This window comes from Dunckerocampus dactyliophorus, chromosome 12, assembly GCF_027744805.1.
Source record: "Dunckerocampus dactyliophorus isolate RoL2022-P2 chromosome 12, RoL_Ddac_1.1, whole genome shotgun sequence".
Classification (NCBI taxonomy): Eukaryota; Metazoa; Chordata; class Actinopteri; order Syngnathiformes; family Syngnathidae; genus Dunckerocampus; species Dunckerocampus dactyliophorus.
Window position 1 is genome coordinate 24,880,857 of NC_072830.1, and position 23,199 is coordinate 24,904,055.

Sequence of the window (23,199 nt, forward strand, 5' to 3'; positions counted from 1 at the left end):
TAGAAGTGTAAAGGTGACTGTGGGGTGTTATTTCATGTCTACAGGGCTCTAATAATGGTAAAAACTGTATTTAAAAGGTTGTAAATAGGTTTTCTATGCTATAAACTACAAAAATATTCAATTTTTTAATCTTGAATCCTACTTCACAGGAATTCACTTTGCGCTGTCGGATCTGGAACCAATTTACCACGATAAACGAGGGACGCCTGTGCTATGAAGCAAACTTCTTAGCAGGATCACCATGGTAACGATGGCGTGGAGGTGCTAACCGGCTTCGTCGCAGGTTACATTTGTGGATAAGAGCTCATAACCGTAAAAACACCGCCCACTGACCAATAAGAGATCAGAGCCGATACAAGCCCCGCCCACTGGCACATCAGATAATGCTGCTCATCCCTCACTTTGCACGCTTTTGCACTCTATCCCTTTTATGCAAATACATCCTCATTACACAAATTGGTAATGGGAGAACGTCTTCACTGCACAAGCGTGTGTCTATGGGCTGTGGCATAACATTGCACGCGCTAATGTGCTAATGGTAATTACACACACGCACACACACAGGTATGAATGGGTGGACAAAGGTCATGTAATTTACACACGGTGCCTGTCATATTAGCCCAATGAAGCAGGGTTGAATAATGGTGGTGCAGACAGTAGAAACATCTTGACCGGGTGTTTGTGTGTGCAATTGAGGGTGGGGGGTGGGGTGGGGGCTAACCACTCTGCATGACCATGAATTATGCAGAGCGCTTGTTCATGGCTGCATGTGTAAAGGAGACACTCTCTGATCTCTTGAGTGTGATGTGTGAGCACTGAAGAATGCTGGCTGTGTTTGTCTTTCTGTTGGACTCCACGCTGGAAGGATTTATTTTTCATTGTCAAATTTACTGCAGTGATCCAAATCACGCCTGTGACATACACAGTTTATGTAACGGTCTGCTATCACAGACCTGCACTGAAATATTCTCCTTCATGCAATCATTCAGTCTTTATTGTTGACTCGCCTGACTTGTAAACACATTCATGTCAAGCACTAGAAGTTGTGAAAATGGTTTTCGAGATCTCAGAGGGTTGGGAACTCTTCCCTTCATGTTAGGCCTCGGCCTCTTCCTCCTGCCGAGGCGTAACGCCACCAAGTCAGGGAAGTTGTGGTAAGCCAGCATCGTGTAATAAAGTGATGGGACGTGTAAATGAGTGGTATGGGTGCAGGTTAGGCGGGCCTTACATCCCGACGTACGTGTTGCCACATGCACGGGCTCCGCAATTTTTGGGAAATTTTTTGGCCGTAGAGGAAGTAGTGTGTCGTAATTATGGAGCAAGTGATTCGTGACACCCACGTGCTGCTCGCCCTCTGTTGGTAGCTTTTCAATCGTGAGTGCGGAGTGCGACTCGTGCGTGCTAGGTGCGCTTCATGTAAGACTGTCCTTTCACTCACTGGGGACGTGGGTATGTGTGTGGGCATCTTACGAGGCTCGTGCAGCCCACTTACTTCCAGATGGGCGTACTGGCTTCCTACGGCACCTACGGCTATCGTGACCGGGAGAACCAGAGTGTACAGCGGGAAGAGCTGCCGCCGTGGCCGAGCAAGGCGCATTAATGTCGGATACGCTATGTATCCAGAGAACCGTGGTCGGGCAGTGTACACACGTGTGTGTCTCTAGCTATTTTCCCCATTTTTGCAAGCACGTAGGAGCACGTACAGTACATTGGGATGTTTAGTGGGAGAGAGGGAACAAAGCAGAAGATATACTACTGTATGATAAAGCCTCCATCTTTATTGGGGTTCTTTTTAAGCTGATACACTGTCTTATGTTCAGGCTGTTAGGGCGTGTCTACTCCCACACACACACACACACACACACACACACACTCATAAATCAGTCTTCCTCAGTGTCCTCTCATTCATCACTCCTATCACTCAGCACATTGTCTTTTATTTATGTCCCCCACGACAAGGCCTTGTTGTGTTGGTGTTGCTTGGGGCGGTGATTCCCAACCACTGTGCCGCAGCGCGAAATAATCCAATTTCACTCACAGTTTTTCCTGCATTGGTTTGGCTCATTTCTTGGGACACAAATTAAAATCTCAAAATAACACGGGCAGGTGTTCACAAGAGGTTTTAATTTCTCATTCGTTTCATCAACTTGCAAATGTCTCAGCACACGTCTCAATGTCTCAGCCCAACTTTACAAATGATTAAGTGCAGGTAGCCCACATTTAGCACAATTTCCACTTGAATAGACCTTTTCAGTTTAAAGCGAGTGTTGATTCTCCGGTCTAACGGTTGGTCCTTCCAAAAAAATGTCAGCATTATTTGTACAAGTCATCACACGCACAATCGCCTGTTCAGCTGTCTAAATTAGTCAGGAATATGCTCTATCATGATGCATACCATACAGTATATGAATTTATTTATCTTTAGTGTGAGTGAGTAAAAAGAAATTATATGTAGAAAAAATTACGCATAAAAAATTGACAAACTATTGATCACAAAAAAAAAGATGCACCGAGATGCGTCGATAATCGTTTTATCATCGCATCGCTGGCCTCGGAATTGTAACTGCATCTGATCGTGAGGTGGCCACAGATTCCCAGCCCTATTTGACACATGAATGAAGTGTTTTGAGCGAGATGTGAGCTTTTGCAGGTGAACCATGGCGTTGTGCTGAACCATCCAGGTTATTTTGCTTAAAGAACCAAGACTGTTGAGAAAGTGCGGTCCCGTTTCAGGAAATGAAAAGAAACTGAGAAGGATTTTTGCATTTTGGTGGCGCTGGCTTAGCTTTGAAACATGAGATGTAAAACTTGGGTTATGCTTGGCGCATGTGCGTGCCGTGTGGAAAAAAGGCGTGCGGAATAAGGCAGAGACTACTTTTGCAGCATTTATAGTCAGTGCGTCATGTCCCCGCTGTTAGCCCATATTTTCCCAGATGTTGGGGGGCAGCGTAGAGCGTCTACGGCATTCGTACAACAATACAACATAGTAGAAGTAGAAAGTGTTTACAACACGGTGACGAGCATGCCTTTAAAGGTTTCTCTGTGTTTGATAAAGGACGATAGCCAGCCTATCTCTTTAGGAATCGGAGGGCATTCTTGCCTCCTCCTGGATCACCACTTTTCCCTTTAGCGCCCTTTCTTGTCTTCACATATCGGTCGCTTAAATTTGTCCAACTGTTGATCGCGGTGATTTTTATGAGCAGAATCATAAAGACGTCTGTACTTTTGAATCTTGCTTGTCCGCCATGTTTTTCCTCGTAGTTAGAAAATTTCCCAGGTGTGCGCTGCGGAAAATTTTGGGCCGCGTGGACGCCACGCAGAGGGCCGTGGTTGCAAAAGTGACATAATTTGGCCGCACGGAGCACGTGCGGACCTTGCGGATGCATCAAAGATGAACCAAGCTTAAGTTTTTGCAAGTGAGCTATGGCGTTGTGCTGAACTGTAAGACTGTTTGGCCAGATGATCTTAGAGTTCTGAGAATGTAACTTCTGTTTCAAGTAATGTGCCAAACCAACCAGAAAAACCGTAATTGGTCCGAAAATGATTCTTTATTTACTCCAAATAATGTATCTTTGTTTGTCAATGTATGACAGCAATGTATAGTGACAGGCAGAACAAAGAGATGCTCTCCCACTACATAATTAACCTGCGTGTCCAGTTGCCATTCATCCAACATTTTCGTTTGGTGGTGCGCTGTGAGATATGTGCCTTTGCTCAATAAAGGTTGGGAAACACTGGCTTGGGGTTCTGTCAACACAAGCCCCCACTTGTTGTTGGCAAAAAGGCTCGCTCTTTGTCTTGTGGTGTGAAGTGTGAAAACGCCAAGGCCCAAACTGTTACTGCAAATGAGCTGAGCACTAATCCGCATGTCCTCCCTTGCTCTGATATTTTCCATCAGGGTCACCAGGGTGAAAAAGAGATGAGCACGATTGAGGATTAGAGTTGAGCCGTGCATATTAAAAGCTCGAAGGAGGAAAACTTGCAGGGCTGTGCTCGGAGGATGTGCCTTTTGAGAGTGTGTGTGTTTGTCCAGGAGCTACACACCCCCTTCGAACATACACCCCATTTTTAGATCTAAATGCATGCAAACTTTGCACGTAGTCATCTGAAAAGTGATGAAAGTTTCACCCTCTGTATAATGAACAATCACTTTAGTTCCCTAGAAGTCTCACTTGGCAAAACCCTGATTAATCTCAGATCAGTGTATGATATCTCCAGTGCAGCATTACTAGAAACACACTGCAAGCAACAACAGCACATTTGGGTTTGACTTTATAATCTGTCCTCAGTGGTTTACAGCAGACTTATTTTGTGACAGATTTGTTACAGTACGTGCGAGAGCTCTTGACTTTGCATCGGCTCTTCTCTCGTTTGCTGTGTAAATGTTAGCTGCAGTAAACATGGCTCCCTCGATCCTTTTGTGTAATCGCAGCAGACAAGACTCTGAAGAAGGAACTGTTTGTGTGTGAGTGTGTGTGTGTGCCTTCTCACTTCCTGGAACATCCTTTAACTTCATTACAACACTCCCATTAGATTCTCATTAAGAATCACATTGCTCTGTAATCGAATCATTCGGCAATAATTATGGGATGGATGTATTATTAGTGCAGTGTGCATGTGATGTGTTCACTTTCATGGCTTTTGTGTAGGTGCGGAACATTTACATTAACTATCCTACGTCTCTGTGTATGTGCGAAATTAGGAAAGAGTCCATTTTTGTACCTGTGGGTGAGCTGGAGCCTATCCCAGCTGACTTTAGGCGAGAGGTGGCGTACACCCTGGACTGGTCAGTCAATCACAGTGTGCAAACAAACAACTATTCACACTCACCTTCACACCTGGAGACCATTTAGAGTCTCCAGTTAACCTAACATGGATGTTGGAGGAAGCCGGAGTGTGGACAAAACCCACGCAAGCGTCCACACTGCTTTAAGTCCGTCATTATTCAGTAGCGTTAGGTGCATTAGATACCTGGGCCTTCAGTGGGTCTTGCCCGACCACCTTTTAATTACACAAACCATCAATGATGTACATAAGCAAGGCATGACATTATGTCAATTTGCCGCTCAGCCAAATGTAACAATCGCCAGACGAATTCTAACCTCTACACTACGGCATCATCTGGAGATGTTCAGAATCAGTCAGTGGTATGCAGTCAGGCCCAGCAGGGCCTTCTACGCACCATCCAAAGGACTAACCTACAACTTAAATTCTAGTATTTGCTCCATTAAATTGGAATTATTCATTCCCAACAGTCTATTATTTTTATTTTGTAGCATGTTTCTTGGCTGCACTGCTTATATATATATATATATATATATATATATATAAACTCTACACGTGCGCTGTGTCACGCAGGGTTGCCAACACCCGTATTGAGCCAACAAGGGACACACTTTGTCCAGCATTCCCGCGAGAATCAACACTAAGTCTCAGCCTGACAGCTTGACACAGGCTACACCAATTGATGCCAGCGTGTTTGATCACTCCCTGATCAAAGCCATTGTCGTTAGACTTTTCTTGCGTCTTTGTTTACACGCTTTGCATAGCTGTCCCTGGCTGTACCTGACATTGGCGGCAGCTAGCTAACTCGCTAGCTAGACTTATCTGCTTAGCTTCTGGTCTTCTGATTTTTTTTTTTTTTTTTTACCAAAGTGACTTTTTGTTTTTAAAACAAACAAGCAATGCAGTTAGTTCGCAGCTCGTTTTTGGTCCTACCGGAAACCCACAAGTGGATATCACGTTCACGGGGTACGTACTAACTTTTTCAAGTGTCACTGAATGATTTTGCTGTCTTGTTGTCATTATACTAATTATGTCTTGTCCTCAAGACACTATTTGGGTTTAATGAACACAAACACAGTGTGCCCAGCCTTATCATGGTGATGTTATCACAGGGGTCTCCTCGCTCGCCAAAGGGTCAAAGAATATTTGCTTCAACTCTATAACTGTTGAATTCAGACTTTATGCCTTTACATAATGACAAATGTTCACAAAATAGCATAAAGACGATGTCCAAACTGCTTGGGAAATAAAGGAGTGTACAATTGAAATGTTGCCAGTCATAAATAAGACACCAATAGTTGACAGCTCTAATAGTGATGAAAGTTGGAGGCCCCTGCAACCTGGACACTGATTTTATTCTGTTTAAAATTAAGCAGGGCACATTTCTGTTTATTTTCATCCTAACTTAAGAAAGAGAATGCCTGAAATAAAAAGAGAACTTGAGCAGTTTATGATACCTTTGCAAAGGGGTCAGACAACACGGGACGAGCGGTCTGCAGATGTCTGGCCCCGGGGGACTTCTCAGCACAAACTTTAATACCCCACTGCGTGCAAATGATTTACAGCACATTACTGCACATCAAAGAAAATAATCACATCATCCGGTGTGTTAGAAAAAGAAATCACAAGGAGATTCAATCTTTGACCATTGAATGTACAGTAAAGGCCAGAATACAAGGGACAGGGTCCGAGGACAAAGCCTGAGCAGAAGATCAATTTCTTGTCACGGGTGAAGACGTCTAGCTTTTATCCACCTTGAAAATGAATTTTTAAGAGTGTCTGACACCCATTCATTTCCTCCTCCTTTGTTATTGTGTGCAAATTGCTCCAGACTATTCAGCTAGTCAAACTTGACTTTGTTTTGCTCTGATCAACCAATCAGGATGGAATGATGCTGACGTCCTAGCTGGCCATGTGGGACGAATCTGAAATCTGATTGTTTAAAGAGAGAGCCCCATTGTTAATAGAGTTTAAGTGATATCCGCCAGCACTCCTGATTCTGAAGGCCCTGGGGAGAGGAAGGAAAAAGTGTTTGCCGTCTTCCTGATTTCTTATTTTTTTGCATGTCCCATTGTCCCACTTAAATGTTTCAAATCATCAAACAAATTTAAATATTAGTCAATGACAACATAACTCAACACAAAGTGCAGTTTTTAAATGGAGCTTTTTAATATTAAGGGAGAACAATAATCCAAACCTACATGGCCCTGTGTGGAAAAAGTGATTGCACCCCCCCTCTTAAAACATAACTTAACTGAGATTAATTGAAATCTATCAGTCTGGAAAAAGTTCTAAAGCCATTTTTACAGCTTTGGGACTCCAGCAAACCAACGTGAGAGCCATTATCCACAAATGGTGAAAGCATGGAACAGTGGTAAACCTTCCCAGGAGTGGCCGGCCAACCAAAATGACCCCAAGAGCGCAGTGGGGTCACAAAGGACCTCACAGCAGCATTCTAAGAACTGCAAGCCTCCTTGCCTCAGTGAAGGTCAGTGTTCATGACTCCATCATAAGAAAGACACTTGGCAAAAACGGCCTGCATGGCAGAGTTCCAAGACCAAAACCACTGCTGAACAAAAAGAACATGAAGGTTCTTCTCAATTTTGCCAGAAAACACCTTGATGATCAAGACCTTTGGGAAAGTACTCTGTGGTCTGACGAGAGAAAAGTTGAACTTTTTGGAAGGTGTGTGTCCCATTACATCTGACGTAAAAGTAACGCCACATTTAAGAAAAAGAACATCATACCAACAGTAAAATATGGTGGCGGTAGTGTGATGGTCTGGGGCTGTTTTGCTGCTTCAGGATTTGAAAGACTTGCTGTGATAAATGGAACCATGAATTCTGCTGTCTACCAAAAATCCTGAAGGAGAATGTCTGCCTATCTGTTGGTGACCTCAAGCTGAAACCAACTTGGGTTCTGCAGCAGGACAATGATCCAAAACACACCAGCTAGTCCACCTCTGAATGGCTGAAGAAAAACAGAATAAAGACTTTGGAGTGGCCTAGTCAAAGTCCTGACATGAATCCTATTGACATGCTGTGGCATGACCTTAAAAAGGCGCTTCATGCTGGAAAACCCTCCAATGTGGCTGAATTACAACAATTCTGCAAAGATGAGTGGGCTAAAATTCCTCCACAGCGCTGGAAGAGACTCATTGCAAGTTATCGCAAACGCTTGATTGCATATTAGAATTAGGGGGCAATCACTTTATAATAATAATAAAATAATAATAATAAAAGGTTTCATTTAAAAACTTCATTTTGTGTTCAGCTGTGTTGTCACTGGCTAATATTTACATTTGTTTGATGATCTGAAACATTTAAGTGTGACAAGCATGAGAAAAAATAAAACAACAAGATGGGGACAAACACTTTCTCACACCACCGTAGAAGTTGAAATCTGATTGGACAAAAAAAAATCTAACATACACTACAGGAAGCAGTGCAGCCAAGAGACACGCTATATAATGAAGATAATAGACCATATAATACAATTTCATGGCGCAAATACTGGAATTTAACTTTTAAATGTAGGTCAGTGCTTCTGATAGTGTTTCTTTAGGCCATCAGAGAAGGTTTTGCTGGCCTTGACTGGACACCACTGTCATTATTACACATTTGCACCTTTTCAAAAAGGTCTTGCTCAAAGTTGTAGCGAACACAATATGCTAGTAAATGTGATAAAGCTGTGGCATCACCTGCTTGTTCTTCATCAGCTGCCATGCTGAAAACGAACGTCTTCCTGCAGCGCGCTTACATGATACATTGTTCAAAAATTCAAAGCGTCTTCTACCGAACCCAATTTAGTGCAACAAGAGAACCACGGCGCCTCTCAATTTTTGTTCCTAGCGACGCTGATGCGAACATAAATGAGCAATGTCAAAAATAACAACATAAGATGAATAAATCATTTGCAGATTAAAGTGGAAAAAAACAGGATGGGAATGTTCTTTCTGTTCTGGCATTTAAACACACGCACACACAAGCTTGATGCTTTTGTACTGCACAAGCGTGTAAACTTCAAATTAAAATATGTTCTTGCAGTAAACATTCCCCTGGCCTGTTTGACTTTTGACCTTTGTGAACGCGCTGGATTCGTCTTCTTTCTTTCAGCTGCAACAACAACCCAGCAGCGGCCTCTTTGCTTGTGTGTGTGTGTGTGTGTGTGTGTTTGTGCGTATCTGTGCACATGCCTGAGAAGAAAACGATGGGAATATATCGGTGTTTTGATCATTTTTCAACCTTTGGTGGTCGGAAGCGAGCGAGGAATGTGCTTCGTGTGTTTGCAGGCTGCATGAAGTTTGTCTGCGTGGAGACACTGTGTCATCCTGTCCATGTTTTCATAAGCCTTTGCGTGTCATTGATGCAGTGAGAAAAGCGCCCCCGACTAATGGATAAACTTCCTGATTACAAGCAACAGACAAAGCAACAATAGCGAAATAGCACATTAAATATTGATGTTATTACTTCCCCTGGCGGGTGGTGTATTAGATGAGGGATGCGGAGTTGTAAGCTGAATACATAAAAAGAGAACTGTTCTGAAGGCACGAGTAAAATCCGTTCTTCCACTGCACCCGAATTTCCATGATGAAATAAACTCTTGAACTTGACGAAATGTGCTATGAATACCCAAATAAATCAACAGGCTACTATTAAAGCAGACATTTTCAGGTACGGTGGAACCCGCTTATCTCGACGCCCCTTGATGTCGACATAAGCGGTTGTCAACGCGGGCAAAAAGGAAACAGAAAGAAACCATTGCATGCATGTTGATTTGTGACTTTGGCCAGAGACATAAGAAGAATGAGCGACTGTACAGAGGTTTCTTGACATAGATTTCCTTGTGAATATTTTTATTTTGATTCTTCTGTTTTCGTATGACATTGTAGCAGCGGGAGTATTGTGCCTGGTTCTGTGCTGTGATTCAGGGGTTGGGCTATAGGGGGCAGTGGTGTTTGCTGCTGCTTAAGGCCCTGTCCACGTTCGCCTGGGCGTTTTTTTTTGGCAATGGGTCTGGGACGGCATTGTTTTCAGAAAGTGGTGTTTTGCTTGTCCGTACGGCAAGAATAAGGCAGCCTTGTCAGATTTTCCCACTCTGGGAACACCGTTGGCATGTGGATGAAAGGCTGAAACAATAAAATACTTTACGGTTTCGACCTGAGACTGGCGACCAGTCCAGGGTGTACCCCGCCGCTCATCCCAGCTGACTTCGGGCGAGAGGCGGGGTACACCCTGGACTGGTCGCCAGTCAATCGCAGGGCACATATAGACTGGATTACCCGGAGAAAACCCAGGCACTCACGGGGAGAACTCGCAAACTCCATACAGCGATTCCAACCCAGCTCTTCTCGACCCCCTGACTGTATGGCAGTTATGATCACCATTGGGCCAACCCTGAAACTTTATGTCGACAAAAGTGACTTATCATCGACCTAAGCGGCCACTTTTGAATAATAACACAGTAAAAACACAGTGGATCCGGACTTTATGGGTTATTCAAAATAGACGGGTTGGTGACTTCCAAGCAGCTTCCACTGTGTTATTAACGTGTATCGTTGCCAAGCAAGCAGCTGAAATACCTTTATTCGTAGAGATACCCCATTTAGTTGCATTGAGCTAGCTGCAGTGCACTAAACCAGTAACCCTTCCTTTGGTTGTGTGTGTTTTCATTTTCGATTAATTGAAAAATGTGAGTTGTTTGTCTGTGTTTGTCCTGTGACTGACTGGTGATCAGTCCAGGGTGTACCCGACCTTTCGCCCAAAGTCAGCTGGGATAGGCTGAACCCTTGAAGTTACAGTTGAAGTTTACCCTTGAAGTTTTTCCTCATTCCTTAATTGAATGCTTCACTCTTGCGACACTCTCAGGACGCTGTGCAAATCAATAGTTATGTTTAAGTGTGCATCTGTGGATGGTTGTTTAATAATGGATCAGCTTGTATTGACACTGGGAGGGAAAGCTCTGTGTGTGTGTGTGTGTGTGTGTGTGTGTGTGTGTGTGTGTGTGTGTGGCCAGTAATGAACAAGAATTTAGTAGGATTTTGTGCAAAAAGTACACTGCATGTAGCAGAAGCTGACTTATTTTCTGTTTACCAGAAGCTTTGTGTCTTTAAGAAATAACAATAGTCTTGAAAATGATATGCTGCCACCTTTAACAGTATTTTTTCTCATTTATGTAAATATGATTTATGTATGTGCAGTATTACACACTCAACGTCACTATATAGCATTAAAATCAAATTATACCATTATTTATTCACAATATAGGGTTGCAATGATAATACATTCTAATTACATTATTATTACAGCTGCACCTGAATAATTGTGTCCACTCTAGCGAGTTCTTCCATACCAAACCGCTCCAGTCATGACTTTATGAACCTTGCTCTGTGCAAGCTATTTGGAATATCTCATAGTCTGCTTTGTTTGTGTACATGAGGTTATAGAGGTCAGGTTGGCTTGATTTAGCACATCTTGTTTCCAACTTAACTACTAAAAATGTCATGATGAGGCGCTGGGAAGACATGCTTATCCCCGCCGGAGCCTTTTTACTTGGTATTTTTTATTTTGGCACTGGATAATGGGGTTATTGTATACATGTCCACATTGATCAAGGCCCCCTTAAGGCCGCGCTTTGCGGAAACATATTTAACTATAAGTGGAATTGTTGTGTTGAATTATTTCTCATTCAGAAAGAATAAGGTCACTTGTAGAACGGGAATTGTGTCAGCTGCTACTGGCATTGTTACGGTGCACTGTGTATGTGCTTTGATTGTGTCAAATGTGCCGTGACTTTCTAATCACAAGTTGCGCTGCACCGAGCATGTTCCGGAGCTGGGGAAAAATAAACAAAGTGATGGCAGACAGCACGCATGTGCACGTACACATACAGTAGGCTTTGACCTGAAAAATGCATAGAGGGCGGTTTTAGGAGAGCGTGTGTGCGTGTGTGTGTTTAAAAGGTCTATTTCTGTAATGATGGCAACCATTACTGAGGATGGAAAATGATCTAAAAGGAACATTTAGGATCAGTGGAAAATAAACTGAAACATTTAGATGAAAGTCTAAATAAGGTGAGCAACAGAGGATTGCCATGTGGAATTTACAGTTCAGTCCAGTCATTGCACTACCAAAGTGTACATACATTACATACATAAAGTTGTATCTTGTCTCCTTGCCAAACATATCACGTTTCCATGAGGAAATAAAACATCTGAATGTGTTTTCTGGCTAAACTGATGTAACAAAATCTACTCTTGACACCACAGTAAATCAATAAGCTGTGCCTTTGTGGGATAAACACTGCTGAAATGAATAGCTTGATTCATGGCTGCGTTCTGTTGAGCTGACTATGCCCCTGGTGTAGCGCACACAGACACAGAGTGGGTCTCAGTGGGTCACTGAGAGGGTTCTAGTGCAGTAAATGCAACTGGGCCAAAATTGGCAAAAAGCAGGGATGTCCCGATCAACATTTTTTGACTTCCGATCCGATCGGATTTTTTTTATAGTCTTGCCGAGCCGATACTGATCGTTTTTTTAATAATGATAAGCTTTTGTTACAAACATCAATTTGTGGAATGGAATATGATTATGGAAATAGCTCTTGAAGGCATTAAAAATAATGCAACCAAAGTATTGCTGGATGTACTTTTTTGTTACATAGCATAACCAACAATATTGTTTGGGTTTTGGAACAAACATCTGTGAGTCAGGTCCCTAACCCAATAAAAGTCCATCCAATAAAAGAAAATGGCCATGCAAAATACTTTTAGGGTAGGACTAATCATTTGACATGGTTATAGATCAATTAGTGGTGTGATTTAGAATATATTACTTTTTTTTTGAAGGTGTCAGTGCGATAGTGTCTATCGCAGTTCACCTTTCACCTCAGAATTTTTTTGGTGCTTCTTGTCTTATTAAATGACAGTGTATGAACGCAGTTACAGGCCGAGCCTGGCCCTTTAAGAAGAACTGCATTGTGGGAAGTTGAGTGTCAGTTGAGGCACGGCCACAGGAGTGAAATATGCGTTCCAACGCCAGTCAAGGCTCTAGTCGACAGTATGCAAATTGTCACTTAATTGTGAAATGATGAAAATAACTTAACGTTAGTGCTACGTCGATAATTAAGCTTCATGTCTGTAACGGGTCTCTCGCTGAACAGCGTCGTCTAATTGCTCGCCCGACGGCCGACTCTCAGTTCTGTTGCCTAAAGTGCAAAGAAAATAAATATGATTCAGCCGGTGTTGTGTCAGATCAGAAGCTATTAAATCAGGGTCCGCTAAAGATGGCCTCTATCTTGTGTGACTCCAGGCTGACCTCTATGTAAGATTTAAGATGGCGGGGAGGCAAGCTAATTCAGGCCAGCTGGAGGCAATGACTGCAAGTATGTGAGTGTGTCTTTTCGAGCTCTATTTCCTTCATCACAGTAAAAAGGAGTGCATTTACATATTTACTGACTGATACATGAATAAGTGCACGTCTTATTTTCAATCTACAGACCCAAGCTTTATTTTGCTGTCCTGGAAAACAAAACGTATACAAGTAAACCCTTGACACTTTGCGCTTTTGAAGTTAAAAAATGGGAAATGGATGTCGCTTGGCTAACTTTTCTAATTTGATGTCAGCCTCTGCACACATTGCTACAAAACTGTCAACAAACTGTAAAACCTGTGTTTGTGGTTAAGGAAGACGTAGTCGCGATGCCAATTCCAGTCGCCGTGTTAACAAAGCGGCAAACACGTTGGAAACACACTCATACAGCCTGAGTCGCACTAGCATGCTCTGCTAACGCGGCCAAGTTCCACTCATGCTCACGGACGAGCCAGCGATGAATTTCCAAGTTATTTCTCTGCCATCAGAGAGTTGCAGAAAAGTATGGAGAAGATACACACAAATTTATAGATACACAGTTCGGATCCATTCCCACTCTTACACGACAGAAGCAGTTGCGCTACGACCTGATAGTGGGTTTACTTCCACGCATGCACAAGCATTTGTACATAACAAGGAATCAGGGCACGTGTCCATTGACCTGTCACTGGGTACATCTCCTGATTGTTCAAATTTGATTGTGGCTGAGGGGAATGAGACTGAGTGGAATGAGCTGTTCATACTTATTGACAAATCTTCATGAGCCATGACTGGTGAACCACACAAAAGTCGAAGCAAAATGATCAGCCATTACTAATTATCTGAGCGTTTGCTGCTCTTCCAGTAAGTGAAGTGATGCAGCTAACTGACCGTTTACCACAGCAACTCTCTACTCATCCAATGCATTTAACTGAAGCGGTGCATCGCCACCTCCGACAAGCGCAGCGCAAAGCGCAAGCGCAGCGAGGATGTTCTGTTCTTGCCGACGTTTATCTGTTTGTTTGTTTGTGTTCAAAATAACTTGAAAAGTTAAGAAATTTTCAGGATTGGGTTGACCGTCTGGATCCAGGAATATTTTTTAAAGGATTCTTTAACATGGCGACATAGCACCATTTTTGGCATTTGTGCGTAATATCACACAAAATAGCAAAAGACTGATCCAAAAAATGTAGGATTATTACTTTGGTGTGAATCACAATATGGGGGGTAACTATGATGTTGGCAGAGGTCTGCGCTCTTTGATGGCTTCTCTAGTTTGTGTATATAATGAATGGTTGTTGACAGTGGTGGAGGTTAGTTCGCCATGTAGTGAGTGAGGACTGCACTGCCTGCCTCATCAGAAGCTATAAAGGACAGGAGACTATAAGGGTAATCTGGACTAACTAATACCAAATTAAGAGAAGGGGGAAAAGTTTTTGTTCATCATTTTAATGCTTGGAACAGAACACATGAAGGTATGAGTATGTTATCAACAATATTGGCTTGTCGTAGAGTTGACGTCTTTGCACACTGGAATAGCACATTTGAACATGTTTGTTTTTTGTTGACCATGTCCATCCTTTCCCGAAAATATTACCTTTCAGAAGACAGAATTTCATCTCTTGTCGTGGATCTTAGGGTAGATCCAGGTGTACCGAATATTGTGTGTATTAGTACAAGTGATGTCCCGATCCGATCTTCAGGATCGGGATCAGCTGTATTTTGATCAGATAATATCGGCTTCCGCCACTAGATCAGGCCGATCCGGTTGCCGTATCACGTTCGTAACTCTGAGCCACACTCCAACATGGCAGGTGCTGAGATGCGCCTCAAAGCTGGTTGCCGCTTGACTCGCGCCACCCACAAAAAGAAGAAAAAGCAACACCTAGACGTCAATAAATTACTATTACGCTGACGAGAGTTTGCTAAAAAAAAGTAATATACTCTAAATCACACCTCAAATTAATCTATAACTATGTCAAATGATTAGTCCTAACCGAAAAGCATTTTGCACTGCCGTTTTTTCCCCCCAATTTGATCATTTATTGGATGGATCTTTGGTTGGATTAACTCAGAGAGGTTTGGTACAAAAGCCAAACAATATTGTTGGTCATGCTGTGTAACAAAAAAGTATTAGTTGCATTATTTTGAATGCTTTGAAGAGCTATTTTCATAACCACATTCAATTCCACAAATTCATGTTTGTAACAAAAGCTTATTATTAAACAAAAAAAAGGATCGGGACATTCTTAGTCAGTACACAACACGGGGAGTGTTTAAAGTTGACTGTGTTTACCCTGGAAAATTGAGTCCGCTTGCAGCAACTCCATGTCTTCTTTGTAAACCTTTTGTTCCAAACATGTGTTTTATTGGAATCCTATGGCCTTGTAACAGCACGATATTGCCATGTAGTACACAGAATAGGAGGTCAAGCTCAGGGTCTTGTGTGTGAGGTCAGTACAGGTCAAACACTTGTATAGTTTTTTTTCCTTCAGGGGTACACGATCGATCATATGCTTTCTTGAGAGCAGGGTTCGGAGGTCAAGCTGTTTTGATATTTGCGTTAGCTTTGTAATGCATAGCATACATCAGCGCAGGCTGCCCTTACAAACACACCATCTCATCACTCTCTCCAAACGTCTGAGAAAATCTAAAGCTGACAGAGACGGCCAACTGAATGTCCTTGCCTAAAATGGATTCATGATGAGACTATGAGGCTATGAGCCAAAAGCTGATATAAAAAAAGCACAGTATATAAATGCAAGATGAGAAATGGTTTATGAGGGCCAAAGGGCAAAAGGCAAAGCGCATTCACTGCTGGAATTGAAGAAAACACACTTGGACCACAATTGTTCCAAAATACACCTTTCAAACAATAAAGGGAAGCCTTAAATATTTCAATTGACAACATGTATAAATGACATAATAAAACAACATACCATCAATGGAAACCAAAGTCATGGACCTGCTGTATTAAGGACTGGGTTCATAATGGTGTACAAAGTCAAAGTGGAACAATGAACTCACTTAATTTAAGTTGTTCTTACTCAAATAGCTAAATTTACGTCAAATTTTCTTATTACAAGGTAAGAATTAAGCAAAATGCTCTTATAAGATTCATAAATTGTGATAAAATTAGCTTTGATGAGGCTTACAGTCTCCAATTAACCTAGTATGCACATTTTGGGATGTGGGAGGAAGGCAGAGACAACATGTGTGTCCTGGGGAGATCTCCTTCTAGACCCTTTCAGTCAATCCCATTCATTTGCACCTGTTTCATTTAGGCACAGACTTCCATTGTGGGTGCAAGGTTGGCATATCGTTTAAACAGCGTAGGTTTCTGGTAACTTTTTGAGGCCTTTTTGTTACATTCCACGTTTGCTCCTTATGTTCTGCACTTTCTCTGCCCTGGCCTTCTCAGCCTCTGTGATTTTTCTGTTTTTAGAGGCCCCAGCTCCGGCTGGAGGCGGGACAACCGGGTGCCGCTTGCTGCTGACTGGCTACTTAAAACGGATCGTTTGCAGCTGGGAGATGCTGGTTGTTTTTTCCCGTGCTCTGAGGACATGCTCGCTTGGACTTCTTCTACTTTTTGGACACATGATAGTTGTCGTGTCTTCTAGTAGTATGCCCAGTTATTTGTTTTTCGGCCTCACGCCTCTGCACCTGGGGTCCACACCTACACAGCATGTAACATATTTATGACAAAAAAAAAGTGCATACATTTTAATCACAAAATTCAGGCGTACGCATGTGGTTGGTATCTCTAGTACGTAATTTAGGGTCAATGCAAATTGTGATTGTTTGGCCTTGCTGTAGTTCTGCACTACACTGAACATCACTGTTGCTAACCCACTGTTTCCAGTTCTTCATCATCAGGACTCATGGGACCGACCAGTCCAGGGTGTACCCCGCCTCTTGCGGGAAGTCAGCTGGGATAGGCTCCAGCATACCCCTGCGACCCTAGTGAGGATGAGCGGCATAGAAAATGGATGGATGGATGGATGGATGGAGGACTCACAAGGAACAAAAATGAGGACATCTGTATTTGAAATGTATACCTGTCTTGTAGTCACCAAAATGTAATCAAGTAAGCGTGGTAGTTGAGAGCCTTCCTAATTGGCCAGATTAGGAATATACAGCAGGGTTTTCAGGTCAGAAGGGTGTCATCGGTTCTACTGGTTGTCCTGTCCTCTGAGACAACGCTGTGATTTTGGCCATTATTGCTAGAGAGTGACAGCAGTATCTTTGGTCAGTGTCAAAGATCGTGTCAGAGTGAGCTACGAGTGGACGTGTGTGTCTCTCTGTCTCGAAGGTGCTTCAGCCTTCATCTGGAAGCTCTCCCAGTAGGCGGGGTCTTCGTCGGTCAAAGGTGAGGCGGAGGAAATGAGGTCAGCAAACGACAACTGTGTGAAAGCAGCGGGGGCAGGAGGAGGTGAGGTAGGATGCTGTAAGGGAACAAGAGTAATAATTATGTATGAGAAAACTGGTACAGCGATGCAACTAATGATGGCTTACCGTCGAGTGTGGTGTCTTAATAGGTCCGAGTGCTACGGCAACATGATGGTCTACGTCCAATAAACTCTCCTGCACACAGGAAACATTGTTGTCTACTAACACACCTGTTACTAACAAATGTAATCCAATTTTCTCTCGCCTTCAAAGCAGAAACAAATACATTTTAATTTGATCTGTTGCTCTTGAACACACATTCACCAGCCACAGCAATACAGTACTGTATTCAAATGTGCATGTGAAGGTTCCAAAGAGTGTACAGTATGTTTACATCATTTCCCAGTAGGCTGACTTGACCAATCACTACCAGGCAAACAGTAACATGACACACCAGGTACCTGTCGTCATTGTGCTGAACTACATGAGGACAGTCCTGGTTTTACTGCATTTGCTGTGTTGTGTCTCTGCGTGTTCAGTGGATCTCATCCGTCTTTGTGTCATCTGACAGCTGCTCATCTCTTCTCCAGTCAATGCTTGCTGCTTTAAGCGTCTTATCCCATTTTGCTCATATGACCTTCAGAGGTTGCTGTTCAAGGAGGTCTTCATCACAGTGCATTTAGGAACCAGCCTTACACAGACCTGGTCAAAATCTTAAGACCTGTTGAAAAATTGTGCACATTTGGATCTTAATGCGGTTTTAAGTACAGCTACAGTATGGCAAAAGCGGGGGGACAAAAAGCAACATTATTGAAAACAACAATTAAACTGAAATAGGCTGTTTATATATGTGTCATACCCATGACAATAGCACAAAATGCTAGCAATGCTAACATATGAACGTTAGCATGCTAACACCTAGCATGACAGTGCTAAGTGTTTATATGTGTGTCTACCCATGAAAGTAGCAAAAAAATGCTAGTATGCTAAGGGTAGCATGCTAGCAATGCTAACGGTAGCATTTGAACACCTAGCACGATAGCACAACGTACCGGGGAGACTAAATGTGCTGAATACGTTTAGAAGTTTCACTTTAAAATGTTCTGAATCAGTTGAGAACATCTTGAATTTGATGAAAGTCATTCGGCATTCCGAGAAAAATGGGAATGTCGGTAAAAGTGGTAATTGTTGTAGTACGGATAATAGCACAAATGTCCTGAATGAGTACAATGATTTGATGTTGGAAGGGTGTGAATCGGTCAAGAAAGGTGGAAGAAGTTAGAACTCATTAGATGAAAGGCATTCAGAATTCCAGAAAAATGGGAATGTCATAAAAAGTGGGAATTATTGTGATGTGAATAATAGCACAAATGTCCTGAACTAATTGAATGGTTTGATGTTGGAACGGAAATTTTTGTGGCTGGAAATTTTCAATTTTGTTTGTTAAGTATAAATCTTGGTCGTCTGAATGTCCTGAATGTGTTGAAGAGTTTGATGTTGGAATGCTTTGAGTCGGCTGAAGGAAAATGTGGAAAATGGTCATTTCAAAAGTCTTGAATGCGTGGAATGGCTTGAATCGGTTGAAAATTGTAGGAATTGTGGAAGTTCCATTCATTTTCAACGGGAAAAATGTGAAATTTTGGGGAAATGTGGGAATTTTAGAAACGTGGAAAAATGGAAGCGCCCCTCGTGTGAATGAGTGGAACATTTTAACGTTGGAATGGTTGGAATCGGTTGAAAAATGTAGGAGAAGAAAGGTGGCGAAGAACGAGACGGGAGAAGAAGAAGAGATGGATGAAAAGAGGTTTGAAGGCATTCATACAATTATTGATGAAACTCCATATGTTCTATTTTCACATCTTGTGTCAGCGCAGTGGCCACCTGCCAATAGTTTTGTCTATGTAGCACATCACACGACGGGTTCAAAAAGAGAGACTATATAACACCATTGATCCGTACGAGTGAGCTGTCCCTCCCCTCTGAGAAAACCCTGACACCAGAACTGCATTAGGCCTCGGTTACCTCTCAAGGGTAGGATGTGAGGACAGAGACGCGCTGCTCTTTTTAAACCACTTGTAACCTTTTAGCAGAAGCCTTCTGCCAGCATGCATGTAGGCGAGGATCGAGAGGAGAATGAAGGCAGTGCGAGGGCAGAAAAGAAAATGACGGCAACACTGGCCAGAAGACGTCAAAGAGAGACGTGAGGGGAGAAGATGGGAGAGAAATAATCGCTGCTAATGTTTGTTCATCCTCTTGGACCTTGCTCTCGCTCTCGACTGTGTTCCACTGTGAAGACCACCCGGGATTCACCGAGTGGACACTTTAAACATACTGTCTTTACCCTTATTCGTTCCTTGCCCTACTCCAGATTGAAAGTACGGTGTTAGTAATAAGCAGGCTGCTAGCTCTGTTTTGGTAATATTTCTGACAGGACACACACATGACCTTCTTCGTGGTGGTGAATCACTGTTCAGGTTGCTAACAACCACAAGTGTGCACAAACTGCTGCAAACTAACAACTCCTCCCATGAGCAGGAAATCCACTTCACGATGACACCATGCAAAGTTCAGCATTTTCTGGACATCCTAAACAGCCAGGCATCCACTAAAGGGATGCTCAAAGCATTTTTACTACCCAACACACAAATGCTCACTTCAAACACCCAGTCCTCTTCTTCCTCTTCATCCAGGTGCATTCTGGTCTGGCGGAGTACAGAGGCCTGTGCGAGCGCTTCAGAAGGCAGGTGAAACTCCACCCTCTGCAGATGAAAAGCCAGCCCTGTGCCGATGGCTTTGATGAAACTTTCTTTCAAGGCCTCGAGGAGAGAGACAGAAGTTGAGGTAAGATTTTGGCTAAAATTCTTCCAAGTGTTTCCTGAATGAGTGTTGTGTTGCATGCATGGCTAACAAACGTGGATCTAAGCACATACTGCATGTTTATGCTACATTGTGGTTGTTTGAGAGCACTTGCTCCATAGCCAATGAGATACAATAACAGTATTACATGGCTAATCGCCATGGCAACCATTGAGCTCTACCATTAGTCAAAGGTGTGATGATGATATCAGAGCTTGACGTCTCTAAGCCACCCTCTCAATCTCACAGCTTTACTTAGCCCTGCCAGTGCTGTCCTGCTCCATCTGTGTGTTTGTATGTGCGACGGAGAAAGAGAACAGTGGCAATGTTATGCTTCTGTCTCACAAACACCCCCTGCAGGACCATGCAGCCATGCGACGTGATAACAAGGTTGTATAGTTGCCATGGTTACCCAGTGGCGGTAGAACATGGCGAGCTGTCGATACTCTGAGCCGGCCGACAGGATGACGCTCCACTCGTATGGCGTAAACTGACGAGTCATGATGCGGAAGAACTCTGGTACACTGCTGCTACCTAAAGACAAAAGGGAGTGAGGACGGGTTAGGAGAATAATACAGTAGGAGTTTGGTGTCCCATTCAAAAGAGAAAGGAAAAACACAGAAAACATTACTGGAATAGGCTCCAGCTCACCAGTGACCCAAATGACGACAAGCAGTGTAGAAATGGGTGCCTGATGACTGCAAGCGCATACAAATTCACTCAGTCTTGAAGGCCACCTTTTCTTACATGGGGCAACAGTGACACCCAGTGGCCAAATTTGAGAACACGCTCTACACGTACAATGCGTGTAATGAATCTATGGGGTCGACTTGCTGAAATGGGTGACAAAAATGTTGAACTTTTTCATGATAATCTATTTTTTAGATAGGTACCAGTACAGTGGGAAAATATGTATTTGATTCCTTGCTGATTTTGTAAGCTTATCCGTTTACAAAGATAAAAGTCCAACGTTGTTATGGTAGGTTTGTTGTCTGAGAAAATAAAATTAAATACATGTTAGGAATTAATTTGTATTTTATTGGAGGGAAATAAGTATTTGATCCCCAAGCAAACATCACTTAGTACTTAGAAACCCTTGTTGACAAGCACAGGTCAGATGTTTCTCACAGATTCTCTCCACATCCTGAAGGTTTTGGCCTTACAACTTTCAGCTCCTTCAACAGACTTTGTAGGGAACTAAGGCCCAGAGACCGGCAAGGCTTGTTGTTTTGACTATGCTTTAGGTCACTGTCAAGCTAGACCACCCATCTTCAGTGATCTGGCTGTGGCCAGTAGGTTCTCATGCAACACGACGCCCATGTTCATCAGCACCTGCGTTGAGGTGACACTTTTCCTGCACCTCTTGTGTCGTCTCGTCTTATGAGTTGGGTGTCTCGTGACACCCTTGGTTCTTCTTGGTTCATACCGGGGTAAATTTACAAAACCAGCAAATACTTATTTTCACCACTGCAGTTGGGAGAGAAAGAGAAGAGAGCAACAGAGTAGCATGGACTGATGGATACGTTCAATATTGGGATTCGTCTGCCCTGTTCATTCCAGAAGTACTATGAGAGACGGAAAACTGCACATCACTCCATTTGCACAAAATCTAAATCAGACGTCAAAACAGAAATTCAACATTTGTTGCTGACTTCAGCACTTGTTTACCAGGCATGGATGTCTTCATGATATCCACCCCAACTTGCATCCCCTTCTCAGCAGCGAGCACCGCATAGTCCCCTTGGTGGGAGATGTTGAAATTCCAGGTCAGGGGGGCCACGCCTGAATCTGGGCTGACCTGGAGAAACAGTTCCAATCATATGTGAATACATTCTTTCTTGAATTACTTGTGCTAATTTTTAATAATAATATAAGTTATTTGTTACTATAAAATTAGGATGTGGGCCTAATTCCTCCAGTTCAGCTATTTACTTTAGCTTGGAGTTCTGCAGGGCCTTTTCCAGCGACATGTAAAATATCAGTGCTACAAGTGTTCTCCGTGTGAAGCAGTAGTTTTACAAAACTAGAACTACACACTTTGTCAAGGCAGACTTTTTGATCTTCATATTGAATTTGAAGATTGCTCAGGTGGTATTTGTCACCGAGCTGCAACTACATATCAGTGCAACAGAAAGAATGATGCAAATTGAGCGAGAAGTACTCATCACGCACATCGTGCGGTGCAGCCAGGTATGGTTTCCCTTTGGGTGATCGCTCCAGGCGGATCTGCGCCCATGGAATATGCATCCTCTCACACACGAATCTCCTCAGCAGCAACCTACCAGCCTGCCACATCGACGCGTTCATTTACAAGGGGACATTGATGGTTAGCAGAAGTAGTAATCACACGCTCTCACCATGGCTGATTTAGCATCTTTTGCAAACACAAACTTTCCAACTCGGTCTTTCTCCTCCTGCTGAACACAACGAGCAGCAAACAACCATTCGGACCTGCTCGGTGTCCATGAGCCACAGCGAAAGGCCCACCGAACAGAACCCATCTTATCACCGAGGTCTGTCATCTGTGCGACTACAAGCCACTTGTTGTCAGAAGTTGACACCTTGCTGACGTTAGCATTGCGCGTTAGCAAGTTAGCAAGTTCAAATTGTGGTCTGGCTGACAGTAAAAGCGAGATGATCACTGATAGTCCACAGCGGAGCAGCGGTGTATAATAGCATACATGGGCTGCCGATGTCAAGTGAAACAGTAAGCGCACTGTTTACATTTTGGATATGAAAGCAGTACGGCACAATGTCCGGAAGTGAACAGGAAGATTGGATGACGTCACGAGAAAGGCGCTGTGATGGTTGACCAATAGGA

The 23,199-nt window shown here is 43.0% G+C and overlaps 1 protein-coding gene across 6 annotated transcripts; it reads right to left on the bottom strand.

Moving 5' to 3' along the window:
* Window positions 1–14,580: 14,580 nt before the first annotated feature.
* On the bottom strand, window positions 14,581–23,161 carry aasdhppt (aminoadipate-semialdehyde dehydrogenase-phosphopantetheinyl transferase). Of its 6 annotated transcripts, none has more exons than XR_008573239.1 (9): window positions 22,736–23,161; window positions 22,551–22,664; window positions 22,047–22,176; window positions 20,791–20,912; window positions 20,177–20,338; window positions 17,649–17,717; window positions 17,192–17,578; window positions 16,987–17,093; window positions 14,581–16,809 (listed from the first exon to the last, which is right to left on the bottom strand). XR_008573239.1 is itself a non-coding variant. In XM_054795179.1 (7 exons), the coding sequence occupies exons 1-7, from the start codon at window positions 22,898–22,900 to the stop codon at window positions 17,411–17,413; spliced, it is 930 nt and encodes a 309-aa protein (XP_054651154.1). In that variant the 5' UTR covers window positions 22,901–23,161; the 3' UTR covers window positions 14,581–17,410. The 6 variants fall into 6 exon arrangements, 1 of the variants encoding a protein (XP_054651154.1); XR_008573240.1 differs by having other exon boundaries at window positions 16,983–17,093; XR_008573236.1 differs by having other exon boundaries at window positions 14,581–17,093.
* Window positions 23,162–23,199: the final 38 nt, after the last annotated feature.